At 41.4% G+C, this 15,514-nt stretch overlaps 1 protein-coding gene across 1 annotated transcript in view; it reads left to right on the top strand.

The window, feature by feature from the left end:
* The window catches only part of prex1 (phosphatidylinositol-3,4,5-trisphosphate-dependent Rac exchange factor 1), a 111,757-nt gene that overhangs the window by 86,029 nt on the left and 10,214 nt on the right, over positions 1–15,514 (top strand). Inside the window, exons 24-29 of the mRNA XM_083770139.1 lie at positions 810–1,020; positions 3,729–3,996; positions 5,078–5,299; positions 10,978–11,066; positions 12,857–12,939; positions 14,743–14,833. Coding sequence (XP_083626265.1) covers positions 810–1,020; positions 3,729–3,996; positions 5,078–5,299; positions 10,978–11,066; positions 12,857–12,939; positions 14,743–14,833 — 964 coding nt within the window. The remainder of the gene's footprint in view (positions 1–809; positions 1,021–3,728; positions 3,997–5,077; positions 5,300–10,977; positions 11,067–12,856; positions 12,940–14,742; positions 14,834–15,514) is intronic.

The following is a 15,514-nucleotide window of genomic DNA, read 5'->3' as shown; positions in this document are numbered from 1 at the left end:
TCGACTCAACTTCTCCATTGCACATTCCGCTCAAAGGGTTTCAAAAAATAAAATAAAAGAGGTTTAAGTGTGATGACCAAGCACCATCTAATGAATTTATAACCATAGCAAGAGATGGGATAGTAAGTGTCACAGCACTGAAATTATTTCCCTTGTCAACCTTATGAGAACTTATTAAAAGAAAATAATTCAACAAACATGAATGAACATGAAAAAAACATTAATTTACACTTACAGTGATGGTTGTGCTATGAAAAAGTTTTATCTGCAAACACAATGTTATACAATATTATGTAGCGGGGGTCCCTGCCTCATCTCTTTCTTTTTTTACACTCTGGATAGTACATAGCTGTAACAAAGTGAACATTCTGTACTGAAACTGGTCGGTATGACCAAAGAATCGACAAGCTCCCAAAGAATCGACAAGGGTCCTGAGGTCGACTGACCAGTCACTACTTAAGATCCCTAACTCAAAGCTGAAGTTCCTGGGGGTAGGCCTATAGGTCATTTTCCATTGCAGTGCCCACACTGTGGAATGAACTTCCACAGTGTTAGAGCTTATCAAACCTTGCCTGTGTTTAAATCACATCTGAAAACTCACTTGTACTCCCATGCAAAACAAAGTGGATTAGATTGGATATAAATATGTAGCGTTACACCTCTACGTTTAAAAACCTAGTTGGGGAGCACCGTTTAATGGACTAGTCAACTAGTCGCTCACATCCCTATTTTAAAGAGTTCACCAGCTTGGGTTGAACTACATACTGTATTATGTCCATCATTGTATATATGTCCTCCTTCTGTCCCAGTTTGCTGTTGAGCTGAGGAGCAAGGCATGGCCCACCTTCAGGCAGGCTGGTACATGCCCTCACCCTCTGGGCTTCATGGACTTTGTACCCACCAACTGCCACATGAACCTGATGCAGGTCTCATACCCAAAGAGCACCACCTCCGCTGGCAGAACCTTCAACATTCGCTTTGGCCGGAAGAATTCCTTCTATGGCCTGGATCCTGATCAAGGTAATCACACACTGCTCACTTGCTAGGCCCCAAATAGAATCATTTTCCCACTGCTCTCCTCTTAGTTAGGGAAAGTTAGCGTGTTAGATGTGTGTGTGGCAAATCTGAAAAAAAATGCTTACCACTAGCTTTCTTCACAAATGTGTTCATAAATGGTTTCTAGTTGTCTACTATCACCTAAAATATAATGACAATTTGAAAATGTTGCCTTATAGTGCGTACCAAAATCTCCTTGAGGGGGGGCGTCAACATATGTGTCACGCGGCCGCCATACTTGTGGGGTTGTCTGGTTTGTTTACAAGTAAGCGACCATCCGTGTGCGTTCTTTTTTTAAACACCAGAGGGAGTTCAACAAACGATGTACAAACTGACATCTCACAATGGTGCCCTGTAATCCTTGTAAGGTATATCGAGCCCGACATTTTTTCTTTCCATCCTGGTGTTGGCTCACTGTTGTCGTCAGGAACGAGCCCGATGTTTACAAAAACAGACCACCGTCACTCTATTCTGAGTGATGTGGGCTAGAGTTTAAAGCCCACAAAAATGGCGCCGCTAGCTTTTCAGACACCGCCCCCCTCTTGGTGACATACACGTTTTTACACTCTATATAGGTTGTTAATGGTACCCCAACTTTCAACAGCTGTCACCCTTTATGAACACATTTGGTAAAGAAAGCTAGTGGTAAGCATTTTTTTTGCAGATTTGCCACACATTTAGCTAACTTTCTCTAACTATCTCTTCTCCTGCTGTCCATGCATTTTTGATTTTTGCTTTCCAACATGCCTGTGTCCACTAATAATATTGTTTTGCTCCCCTGATATCTGATGCAAAGTTAATGTACTGTATGCTGCAGCCTTTAGTCAGTTTACTATACTGTATATGCCATTTGTGTTGGTGACTCTGAATGTAAATGTTAACTTTGCCTCTATTTCCACCTATTGGTGGCCTATAGACTATACACACCTGGCAGCACAGGCGCAGAAGGCCAGGTCGGATGTGCAGTAATCTTTATACCGTCTTTATATTTTATATTATTGTTACCCTTTTTCTACTTATCTGTACTTGTTCTCTTCATTACGTATCTACTGCTGTGCTGTGTATGACAACGGAATTTCCCCCAGGATTAAAAAAGGTCTATCTATTTATAGACTAACATTTTCACTGCACAACACTATCATATGATGTGGTATCAGATAGTGCTTATATGTCTTTGGTTTTCTACCTTCTCTGGACCAGGGCCCACCTGAAAATATCACCCATCTGACCACTTAACACGGCAGCCGTGCATTTTCAGAGCATGCTTATTTTAATGACCAATCAATTAAATGTGTTCCACCTTGGATCAATATAACAAACATATAGCATACTTTAAGTTCCTATTCATCAGTATCACAATGAAAACACATTTTCAATGTTTGAGATGAATAATAATTTTTAATAATGCCTGTATAAAGTTGTTATATAGGCCTATTATTAAAATCTTAGTGTTTTGCCAATAATATGGGGGCCCACTTGCAATATCATCCCTATCCACAGGTTACTTGGCAAGCACTGGCTCAAGTGGTTACATTTCACAGCACAGGAAAGGGAATGGTGCTCCGCTTTCCCCTCATTACCCGCGCTGTCTCACAGCAACTCCATGCCATTCAGTCTCCACTAGCCCGTGGCTAATGCTCCGTGGTGGGACTGCGTTACGTCAACACCATTGATAATGCATTATATGGGTGTGTTGAGTGGAACACTATTTAACGGCAGAGTTTAAATATTTTGACAAACTGGGAAAGCTCAGATGAATACATATCAGCGAAGAGGGTGGCATGTCCCACTAATAATGACTTGCTGACGGATGTACACACACACACACAACCTTGTGCATGCACAAGCATGCACATACACAACGGGCACAGAAAGGGTGCTGCGTGTTTCAGCTGGTCAGGCATTTATAAGTGCAAATTACACCAGAAGTCAAGGTCAGATATCTGCTTCCCACAGCTGAGCTGCCTGTCGTCACACTAATTAATTCAGTTCCATGCAGTGGACAACATTAATGTATAGTCAGCTAATAGCATCATATCCAGTAGGCTATGGTCTCGCATTGCCGATGAGATCCCTGCCTACTGATGGTACCGATTTTAAATGCTTACATCTACATTCAATGTGTAGATGCTGAAACAGTGGAAAAAACCTCAGTTTTGAAAACCAATTCAATATTGTCCCAATATGAAGGACCTACTGTACCTAAGTCTTTGCATTGATGCTGCAATGCATTTTTTTTTAATGTATGTTTTATGCTTTTCACCCAGTTTTCTTTCAGCCAGTCTCTAGTTTAGCGAAGCAGAATCTGCAAGTCTGTGCACTCATTTGTTTTCTAAAAGAGAAATGTTCCCCATGGTAAAATGTCATGGTCATTTTTTAGTAACACAACGTTTTGTTTGTTTAAAATTACTTTTGCTTAGAGACACAACCCGACTGATGCTGCCGATGCTGATACTGATGTTGTGACCGATAATTTGTAAAAAGTGCAAAATCGTATACATTTTAAAAACTTTGATTTAATTGAATTTTCTATTTGAAAACATTTAACTCATAAGCAAACGAACAAATACACCTAATGTTCTCCATCTCCCTCTGTCTTTCCACAGCCAACCTGAGCCCCATGTCCCACACCCAGCAATGTGTGACCAGTATCTCCCTCTGTCTTTCCACAGCCAACCTGAGCCCCATGTCCCACACCCAGCACTGTGTGACCAGTATGGGAGCTCCTTCCTGGAACTGCTCTGGCCTGGAAAGGGAGGAGCTAGATGGAGAGGACGGGGAGGGGCTTATAGAGGATGGGCGAGCGGGCCACGGGGAAGGAGGGCTGAGTTACCTGCTCAAACAGGAGGACATGGAGAGTCAAGACGCCTACATTCATCTGTACAGCCGCCTGGATGTGGCTGTGCGTGAGATGAGGCAGTATGTTGCACAGATCGATGTGTAAGTGTGTCTACAACGGCGATGCTCAGACATTTTCGTATCGAGGACCGCCAGTTTGATATGCATTGATTAGACCACCACGGACTCCATTTGATACCGTTTGAAATTTTAATCTCTGGGCATTCATCTAAATGATAAAATCCTTAGTGTTATTCTAACTCTTGAGAGTGTACAAATGGAACAGAAATGAACCTTGCGTCCATTTGGTTCCATTTGTACAATCTCAGAGTTACAGACCAATATAAGTGTCCATTTGGACCCTGATGGCCCACGCTGTGAACCAGTGGTCTATAACCATATTGATCCTGCATGTTTTAATTGCATCTGTAAGGTTAAATCACTTTTGTTCAATTAGTTTGCCATGATGAAATGACAATTCACTTCAATTTCACCAGCAGTATCTGCGATTTCTTCCTCTTTGGTGGATTGTGCCATTCTAAATACTGCTATTTTAGTGCTGTGCATATGTGAGTGAGCAAATGTTGCAGACTTCACCGTGCCATTTGATAATCTTAAAAAATATATAATAATAATAAATAAAATAAATAATACAGAATTCTTGGCTGCAGATTTACTTCTCAAGACAATTAAACAACCCTTGTTTTAATTAATATTGAAGATGAGGCTTAGGGGGGCACGGTGGTGCAGTCGGTAGTGCTGTCACCTCGCAGCTAGAAGGTCCTGGGTTTGATTACCACTGGGGACGCTGTGGGCGCTGGTGGAGTGTTCTCTCCTCTGTGTCATCAGTGCCCATACCCTAGGTGCGGTTGGAAAGGGCCTTTCTGTGTGGAGTTTGCATGTTCTCCCCATGTCCCCTAGGCCCTAGGGTAGGTACCCTCACAATGGAGGGGAAAGGAACTGGTTGGAATAACGTGTTCCTTCCACGCGCTACGTCCAACCGGGGAAACTCCCCCCTGTCAGGTGTGCTTGAGCGCCGCTCATGCATTGAAGGAAGCATGAGGTCATTCCGTTGCTCTCCCCAGGTTGGCAGAGGGAGTGTAGAGCCCAGGATTACATTAGACTGACTGACCGACCGACTGAACGTTTTTCACATGACATCTTTATGTATTTATTTGTCTAGTCTCTTGTCGTCCATCACGGAGCCCACACAGCCCCAAGGAGAGGAGGGAGGGGAGCCCCCGGCCTACGAGGCCCGCCAGCCTCCCTCCGTGGCCCCATGCGAGGATGGCTGTGAACAGGACAAGGTGGAGCACGGCGGCATTAAGAGAGTATGCTTCAAGGTCAACGAGGACGACCAGGAGGACTCGGGTCACGACACCATGAGCTACAGGGACTCGTACAGGTGACTGTCTACCACTTTCACTCCGGGGTCCCAAACGTTTTCACTATTTCTTTAGAATAGCCGATCTACAAGCTCACAAGCTCGGCTAGCTTAACGTATAAGACATCTTGTAGATCGGAAGCTTTTTTCTAAAACAAGTGGTTTGAATGAACCCTCCGCCATTGTGCCATCCATGTGTATAGCAGCATGACTGCTAAATAGAGTTAAATAGTAAATACAATTGTAAAGGGAACTCAACTAACAAGCAATATTTAAATATATTGATTTTCTGGTCAATTACCTTATAAAAAGTGTAATTACAATTGAAATAGCATGCAGTTGTTAATAGAATAATAGTTGAGTCTGCATAGTTTGGGGAATACATCTTACTTTTACCTAACCACTTATTGCAGTATAAATAGCATGTAATTACAATATAGCGTTGTGCAAATGTTGTGGAATTACTTTGTGGGAGAACCCTGTAATATACCAATTAAAAACATTCATTATAGTATAAATAGCATGTAATTGGTATATCACAGGCTATGAAGTGCAGTGGGCCTACTTTCTTTCCCCAACTACTGTATCTTTACATTTACAGATAAAAACATAAATTACAGCCCAAATATAATGTAATTACTAAAGTTGGCCAAAATTGAGATGAAAACAAAAAAAGCCAAAAATACAATATGAATAATGCTGGTCTACACATTCTGAGCGCCAGGCTGACTTACTGTCCACTGTGACCTGAAAATACTATTTTATATGATATAATATTGATTATTACAGTCACAGGAATAGGCATTAACTGAGTGCAATGTAAATTATTCCCCCTAATTACAATTACACCATGACAGTCACCATGTAGCAGTATATTTAGCAAAATAAGCCTGTAGTATGTGACATATTGAGCCTGTCCGAGAGGCCAGATATTTGAGTCCAATACCGGTTTTGAAGCTATAGACCACCAATTTCTGATGTTTTGACCGATATTGTCAGAAAAACTAAAATTTTACATTATGCAATAGTAACTAATAACTGCAGCCAGATGCTATGACTATTTAGGGCTCTTTGCCATAGAATTGGTTGGGATCTCCTGCTACTATGGAGGAACTCCCTTTTGTATACAAGTGTTCAAGTTCTCTGCCTTCAGACGCTGTGCTGTTGTTAGAGTAGCCTGTAAATCACAGACACCCTCATGCGCTGAAACATAAATGAGACTCCCAAGGCTTTCATTCTGGCTTCCATGTGGGCATTTTAACCATAGGACTGAGGGCTGGAAAACGTCACCAGAAATGTTTGAGTCCGACTCATTCACTTTCCCGCTGGACACGCACTGTCATCTGCATTTCATTAAGCTCCACCCTCCACCACCACCCAGTGAGACAGAGGTACTGGTCGTTTGGCGCGGAGCTCTGGTGTGTAATCCAGCTCAACGACTGGGCTGGGCCTCTCCGCACTCTGTCATTATCTCTCTACGCACTACAACTAACCCATCAAAATGGACAGACATACTGTAAGCATATGTGCAATATATATATAGTATGCAAATATAGCCTGTTGTTTGTCTGTCGGCACTGGTGAAAAAAAAAAGCTCAGATATTCCGGGTGAAATGAATGTGGGAAATACTATGATGTAGAAATACTCTTACGAGTAAAAGTCCTGTATTAATAATTCTAGTGTTGCCAAAATATACTTGTGAATGTAGTCATTGTGCAGAACTTTTATCTAGTTTTCAACATTTGTCTTTTGAAAATAGCAGATCTACAAGCTCACAAAGCACCTCTGCAATGTGAGCTTGTAGATCTGCTATTTACAAATAATAAATTGGGATTAATTTGCTAATTATGTTTTGTAATATGTCTGAATCTACAAAAATCGAATAATTATAGTGAGGTTTTTTTTGTTGCCTCTGAGATGCAGTGGAGTAGAAGTATAAAGTATTGAAAGTGGAAATACTAAGTACAGTAATGTATTTGGTTACTTTCCACCACAGGCTGTCAGGCACAGCATGCACTCACATGCACTCACACACACATGCACTCACACAGCATGCACTCACACACAAACAGCCACGTTATCCCTCGTGAAAGCACTCCCTGCACTGATATAACAATGTCAGACTGAGGACATTACGGAGGAATGCAAAGGTGTGGTCCAACGTTCAGAAGCTCTGACATTTCCTGCTGTGTCCTTAAGGGAGGTCTATGAGAAGAGGATCAAATGAAAGTTTAAAATCAAATCAATCTGTTTTCTCAGAGTTGTGTGTGTTTGTGTTATTGTACTTGTGAGGGTCAAACGTCCCCCCATACGTAATAATAATAATAATAATAATAAACTTTATTTGTATAGCACCTTTCATACATAAATGCAGCTCAAAGTGCTTCACAGGGCAGGACACAAAAATATAATACAATAAAACACAAGTAGTTAAAATGATAGAACAATGGCAAAGAGCAAAATTTAATATAAGAACATAAAATAAATAAAAACAAATAAAAACACCACATGCAGAAAATCAGTCAGGGCAGGGTAGGAACGTGCATAGTGAAACTCAACTAAAAGCAAGGGTGAAGAGGTGAGTCTTGAGTTGAGATTTTAAAATGTCTACAGAGGGTGCGTGTCTGAGCTCGAATGGAAGTTTATTCCAGGCTGTTGGGCCGTAGAAGCAAAAAGCTGCCTCACCATATGTTTTTGTGCACATTCTTTTAGGCACTTCAAGTAGGCCAGCATTGGAGGACCTGAGGGGGCGGTTAGGGACATATCTAGGTAGGCAGTCACGGAGGTACGGAGGTGCGAGACCATTGAGAGCTTTATAGACAAGTAAAATAATTTTAAAATCAATCCTAAAAACAACCGGAAGCCAGTGCAGTGATGCCAAAACTGGAGTAATATGTTCTCTCATCTTAGTTCTAGTTAAAACTCTAGCTGCTGCATTTTGGACAAGTTGTAATCTGTCAGTCGTTTTCTTAGGCAGTCCTGAAAAGAGTGCATTGCAGTAGTCAAGCCGAGAAAAAACAAAGGCGTGGATTAGCGTTTTTGCATCGTCCAAGGACAAATAGGCTCTGATTCGTGCAATATTTCTAAGGTGAAAAAAGGCAATCTTGGTAACATGATTAATGTGTGAATTAAAATTCAATTCAGAATCAATAATAACCCCCAGGTTCTTTACTGTACTGTTACGTAGAAGTAGAATGTGAGAAATAGACATTATGTGTGCACCATAGATTTGGTTGTTTTGTGGTTAAACATGATTGTTAGATTTTGTTAGTAAAATATGTGAGGGTTAGGCATTTATTAATCTGGGAACCGATCAGCAAAAAAAAGGGGGGGGGGGGGGGGAACGCCTGTGTCCCTCTGTAGAAACGCCCGACATCCCTGGATGTCGGCCCGTTCACTCTCCTTCAGGCTTTGTTTTCATACGGTAGTTGCCGACAGATTCAGCTGCGGAGCTTTGATTATTGGCTCAGGAATGCGACAAGAACAAAACAGTCCATGAATTCAAGGCTTCATTCGGTGTGTAATTGATTGAAAATAAGTCATTTTCTGGGTGAAATATTCCTTTAGTGTGTGTGTGTGTGTGTGTGTGTGTGTGTGTGTGTGTGTGTGTGTGTGTGTGTGTGTGTGTGTGTGTGTGTGTGTGTGTGTGTGTGTGTGTGTGTGTGTGTGTGTGTGTGTGTGTGTGTGTGTGTGTGTGTGGAAGTACGCGTTGCTTGTGTTTGAGTTCAGTCACGTGTTGTCTGATTACATAATGGATCTGACTCTAGACATGCACAGGAGTGTTGCCGTGTATTAGTTCAACAATTCATTGACAATGAATTGAAAAAAAAAAAGTCTAAACTATTTAAATTCTTACCAACCAGTGTATATACTATGATACACCTAATGCACAGGTACTGCACGTCATTGCCCCTCTCTCTCCTCAGTCTCCTGCCTTGTCTGTCTCTTTATGGGAGAAATCAATCAATCAATCCGTCTGTCTGGCTCAGCCCAGTGTCATAACCGCTTGGGAACACAAAGACGTGCTTGTCTTTCAGACATAAATCATAAATCTTCACACAAGGTGTGACAAGATGAGGTACAACGGTTTTAAAATGACTGTTATTATTTAACCACACCCTTCTCGCATCACCCTAGCATCCCTATTCCGGGGGCAAACATTCAGTGAAAATACCAGATTTACAAGATCCCACTGTATTGCAACGTGATTAGCTAGTGTAGACGGAGAATGGAATTGGGCCCGGGGGACTCTGGTCAACTAACTATACAGGGTTTATGTGGTTAAGACACATTTTTAGGAAATTATGTCTGTATGTTTATGTTTATTGGAATGTGACGCAGCTGCATGTTAACAATATTTCACTGAGGGACTTTTACTTCACTTTGGTGTCGCATAAATCACAAGTCAGAAGAGTTATTTGACTGCTTAATTACAAGATCCAAATTCTCTCTGTGGTTGGAAGGGAACTCTTGGCCTGTTATTGAACCTTATCAAGGTTCAAGGTTTTTGTGTCTTTGTGGGTTCTGTATTTTATTTATTTTTTGGCACATGCACTAGTTTACAATCCAGCGGTGGCAACATTGGAGCCAGTGAAATTCTTTGTACTGTACTTAGAGCCTCCTCTGCTGTGTGGACATAATATACAATGCAATGACGAGATCAAACAATCAATATAATGAAAATATTATGCAATAAAACAAATAAGAATCTAAAAGAACTGGATGTAAACCTCTACAGTCTATCATGGGTATTATACCACAAAAATATTATTTTTCCTTTAGTTTGTTTTTCAAATGAAGGGCAGTCATTTTATAATTTGTCAAATGACCGTATCGCACAAAAATAGAGAAAATTGCTGATCTGCACTAGCCTATAGCTCCAGCCCCTGAATCGCTAGCCACACACATAAAAAAAAAAAAAAAAGTTTTGGTAATTCTGGTATGGTGACTTGGTCTATGGGCGTGTTAGTCTCCAATCTGTGTGCCAATCTGATCGCAGCAGCTGATTGGCCATCAGCGCCGTTATTCGGGCAGCAAACTTGTATCGCGACTGTATCAATCTGGCTATTAAATCGTCCTATGTTAAATAGTTTCTTTACAGAAACGATAGATTTTAGAAACATCATCCAACATATTTTATACCGTGTTTGCTTAGAAACCAGGTTTCACATTGACAACGTCCCAACGACGTCATCTACTTTGCTACTATTTTGATTGGTTGGTATGAATCAATCGCTGATCCCAGAAAGTCTGAATAATTAAGTGAAATTCAGGCTGAGTGTGAGGCTAGATCTGCACACGCATCGCCATGCAGATTGAAACAGTCCCTTGCTTGTGTTCCAAAATCTTTGTGTATAGTACACCAGTGGGCAAGTCAAAATCTCAAGGCACACCTGTATTCATAGCAAACAATGTACAATGTCACATCTTGTCACATTGCAACGCTTTGTGAGTTTGTACTACCAGTAAGACGCCCTGAGGGACACTTTTGACTCTAGGTCAAAAGTGTCAAATTTTACCGTATATAATTTGCTTCTGTAATGAGAATTGAGTGCAAACTATGTACTGGTAAACATTGAACATCGTTGTCACCAAATTCCAAGAAACACCTGGCCTTGTCTCATGGCACACCAGTGTGGCTTGTATAATATAAAGGTCCTTCGTGGCTTCGCTGTGTGTCTTTCTGTCTGTCTTGCAGTGAATGCAACAGCAACAGAGATTCAGTCTTGTCCTACACCAGTGTGCGAAGCAACAGCTCTTACCTTGGGAGTGATGAGATGGGCTCAGGTAAGGAATCATTCTACATATATCTAGATATAGAGTCTGCTCACCTTGAAGTCTCATTAATGCTGGGATCTGCGGCGGCGTCACTTTCACAGTGTGTTGCTAGCTTGTAAATCGGTTGTTTTCGGCAAGTGACACGGTCAATGGAATATATATTATGCGTAAGCAGTGTTATGCCTCGTTTTTGAACATTACGATTTTGCACTTTTTATGCCTCAGTCGGTGGACAGCCATGCTAGAGGCATTACATTTTTTTCTAGGTGGGTTTTGTTTCTAGGTCCTTATGAATGTGATACCTCATGAAGTCTTTTTTCTTTTAATAAAAATCTACCGTTCTCATGTTATCAGGAATTTTCTGTCAATACATTCACACTAATGTGGTAAAGTTTGGAAGCACTCGTCTTCAATAACGGACCAGCTGGCTCCTGCATTATGTGCAAGTTTGAAACAGGTGGAACACAGGACGTTGAGTGATTTCCGAACGAGCTCTTCCCAATTCGAACTTAACGCTACATGAAGTTTATTGACAGAAAGTTGTCCATAACATGACAATGGTGGAGAATTTATCGTGATTTAATGAAATCAGATAGGACATCATAGTACTTTATGTTTCATGAATCAACCCGGTCTCACGCAAACACGGTGAAATAGCACAGATTGGCAATTCCGTACATACCGTACACGCCTAGAAATCCCCATATTACACTGAAATCCTCCCCATAGACTTAGACCATGACGGAGGGGCGCCGTCTCTATCGAACTTGAGCTACGAGAGACACCACCGATGCCGTGTCGAACGTTGCGAAGTTCGTTAGACTCAGCCCCATCTGAGTTGTAACCCAATAGCACAGAATCGTAAATATTGTCAAACCCAATTCCACCCAAACACGGTTTAATATCAATTTAATTAATGGTTTAATACAATCAGGACATCATAGTACTTTCTGTTTCATGAATCAACCCGGTCTCACCCAAACACGGTGAAATAGCACGGATTGGCAATTTCTGTACATACAATACTAGTGAAAGCCACGCCTCCGTCGCGGTCAAAACAGTAGTAGTGGCCCAGGCCGTAGCGTAACGGTCTGGGCACCGGACTGGTAATCCAGTCGCAGTGTGCCGCGGGTTCGACTCCCGGACCCGACACGGCCTTTAGCCTACTGCATGTCATCCCCCCATCTCTCTCCCGTTTCCTGTCAGCCTACTGTCTGTCCCTTCAAAAATCAATAAAAGGCGTAAGCCGCAAAAAAATCTTAAAAAAAAAAAAAAAAAAAAACGGTAGTAGTGTAATATGTACGGAGTTTCTAGGCTTATATGTACGGAATTGCCAATCCGTGCTATTTCACCATGTTTGGGTGAGATCGGGCTCCATGAATGGGCTGTAAATGGATTTTTAACTATAATGCAGAAAAGATGAGTTAAAAAAAATATTCTCACTCTCTGTCTGGACAGACAGGGATGCAACCAGCAACTGGTTGGCAGAAGCATACAACCACAATGCAGTATTAGTCCATTTTCATTGTCATATTTGAATTAGTTGTTCTTATCCTATACAGTACTAAACAGAATCAGATTTATCATTTATGTCATCTCAGTGTCATGTGAACTTATGGTGGGTAGTCCGTTAACTATGCCATCCAAACAAAATCTCACATTTCATTACTTGTACCTGTATGAGAAATGGAAATGTTATATATGTTTATTTATTTTCATTTTTACTTCGTTGTTTAGTGCTTCTGTATTATTCATACGTTTCGTCACTTATTCATTGACTCTGTCCACTGGGCTCCTAGGGGACGAGTTACCTTGTGACATGAGGATCTCCTCAGATAAACAGGATAAACTGCATGGATGTCTGGAGCACCTTTTCAATCAGGTAAAAACTCACCAGCAAACCTGGTTTAGTTCAAGATTCAAGATGTTTTATTATTATTATTATTATTATTTCTGCCGTAGCCTGAAAACCCACCTTTTCAGACTCCATCATGGCCCATAGCACTTACCCTAACCCCTTGGATAGCATTTCTGTTGGCTTAGATAGCATTTGACACAGACTTATAGCATGTTATGTAGACAGCACTATAATTGTATTGTATATAGTCATAGCACGCCATAGTACATATGTATAGCATAGTAGTAAATATGTATAGTTTATATGTATAGTGTATGTATAGTTTCATTATATAGATATTCCACTGTTACTTTCTTAGCTTACGCATGTTTCATGATAAATGCTTTTATGTGATGTATTCCCATGCTTTTGTTCTTGCTTAAATGTAAGTCGCTCTGGATTAAGAGCGTCTGCTAAATGCCTAAATTGTAAATTGTAAATTATTATACTGTGTCCTCATATACATATGAGGACACAAAATTATTTGGTTTTGGTACCTTGGACTAATGCTCTCAATTGATGAGTTGTCGCACGCTAAATTGGGCCCCCAAACTGCAGTGATGATAGAAGTACTCCCATTTATCTTTTTACTTTATGCAAATGTCAATAAAAACATCAAAATCAATACCCTATTGTAGAAAGTAAATGTTCGGTATTCAAAATTTACTGGAGTAAAAGTACTTTGAATCCAAATGTACTTAAAGTACCAAAAGTTAAAGTACTCATTCTGCAGAAGGTACCAACGTTTTCAAATGAATATAGGTCCTGTGAATATATCTACAAGCTCTGACCTTGTAGATCGGCTATTTTCAAATCTCCAAAGTAGGTCTGAAGGGGTTTTCTAATAATAATAATCCAAATCTACAACTCTGCCTTGTAGATATAGTGGAGTAAAAGTATTGAAATTTAGAAGTAAAGTGAAAAATATCTAAATTGTACAGTAGCCTACTTGAGAGCATGTACTTTCCACCACTGCCAAACTGTAAGGCACAGATACAGAGTTACCATGGTGATAGTTATCTGGTGCTGCCATCTCTCTTCTGATTAGCATCCTGGTTCTCTCTCTCAACGTCACTCCTCTATTCTCACCAGTCACCAGACATATTGGTAGGCGTGGATGTCTTGCTTGTCTGGCTGCTCAAGGCTATCACTCCTCTGGCCTGATACTTGGATGTGAGCCGTGTGGTGCACCGGAAAAATCTGAACTACAAGCTCACAGTGCGTTATGCTGCAACGCGTTGTGTGCTTGTAGATCAGCTATGTTCGCTGCACGACACTGGCACTCAGCCAAGTGTACATAAATCACCAGTTCATCTCTCTGGTTTTCTGTCTTTCAGACATACGTATGCATAACTGACATACAGTCAGTTTTCTCAGTTCAGGACTCCTATCTAGCCAGTATTCAATTCCCTTTGGCCCAAAAGACTTCCTTTGTGTTAGACTCCTGTAGCTTCCCTGCGTGCTAATTGCCTCTGCAACATGTTGTTTGTTCTGACCGACTGCAGCCGGAAGCCATTTGGGATGTAGTGAGGCAGTCAGAATGCGGGTCCACGTCTGTGTGTGTTTGACAGGAAACGAAGGAACGCGGTAGTTTTAACCACCGCGGAGTGGGGTGGTTAACCACGTTCAACCTGGTGTTCCTATAAGCTCGCACAGTGTTGCATGCAACGCTTTATGATCTTGTACATCGCCTATTTCCGCCACGTGGCACCAGCGTATGATCAGTATAAGTGTGTGTGTGTGTGTGTGTGTGTGTGTGTGTGTGTGTGTGTGTGTGTGTGCGCGCAGGTGGATTCCATCAACTGTTTACTCAAAGGTCCTGTCATGACCAAGGCCTGTGAGGAAACCAAACACTTTGATCCTGAACACACTCAGCCAGGTACGCATGCAGACACTCACTGATGCATGCATGTGCACACAAGCACACACACCCACACACTCACCACAGACTTGCATGTTTGCACGGCTATACTTGAGAGGACAGCAATTTTGTAAATGTAATTTATTTTTCACCCTATCTTTCGGTGCCCTTTTTAACCCTATCCCTGAAGCCTGAATTAGACTTGCATGGGAGTGACACACACACGCACGCACACACACACACATATGTCACCATCTTTTGTAGATCAGCTATTTTCAGTTCACAACACTGGCTAAATATCAGGCATAACTCCAACCCTATATGCTAAACCTAACATCTAAATGTCTGATCCCAAATTCCCAACCCTAACCCCAACTATTAATCTTTTCCTAATTGTAAGCGTAACACTATGTTTTACCCAGGCCGTACAGAGTTGTGACATTGAGGGGGCAGAAAACAGCCCGGTCACGTGGTTCATGTACTTGCGCGAGCCCATAGACAATGCATTCCGTAAACTTCCATTGTCCCTGTTCGCCAATAGAAGTCTGTAGAAGAGCCGCCATTCATTGGACTGGCCCCATGAAGTGAACGGAGTTTGCCGTAACTTTGTCTTACTCTATGGCTCTGGTTTCCCATAAAACAACCATTTCTCTGCGAGTACCAGGAAAATGGTACAATATCTGTTTCTAAAATTCTACT

Source organism: Protomyctophum parallelum (assembly GCF_964188405.1).
Source record: "Protomyctophum parallelum genome assembly, chromosome: 7".
Taxonomy (NCBI): domain Eukaryota; kingdom Metazoa; phylum Chordata; class Actinopteri; order Myctophiformes; family Myctophidae; genus Protomyctophum; species Protomyctophum parallelum.
Note: the sequence above shows the minus strand (reverse complement) of the source record. Positions and strands in the feature narration are given on the sequence as shown.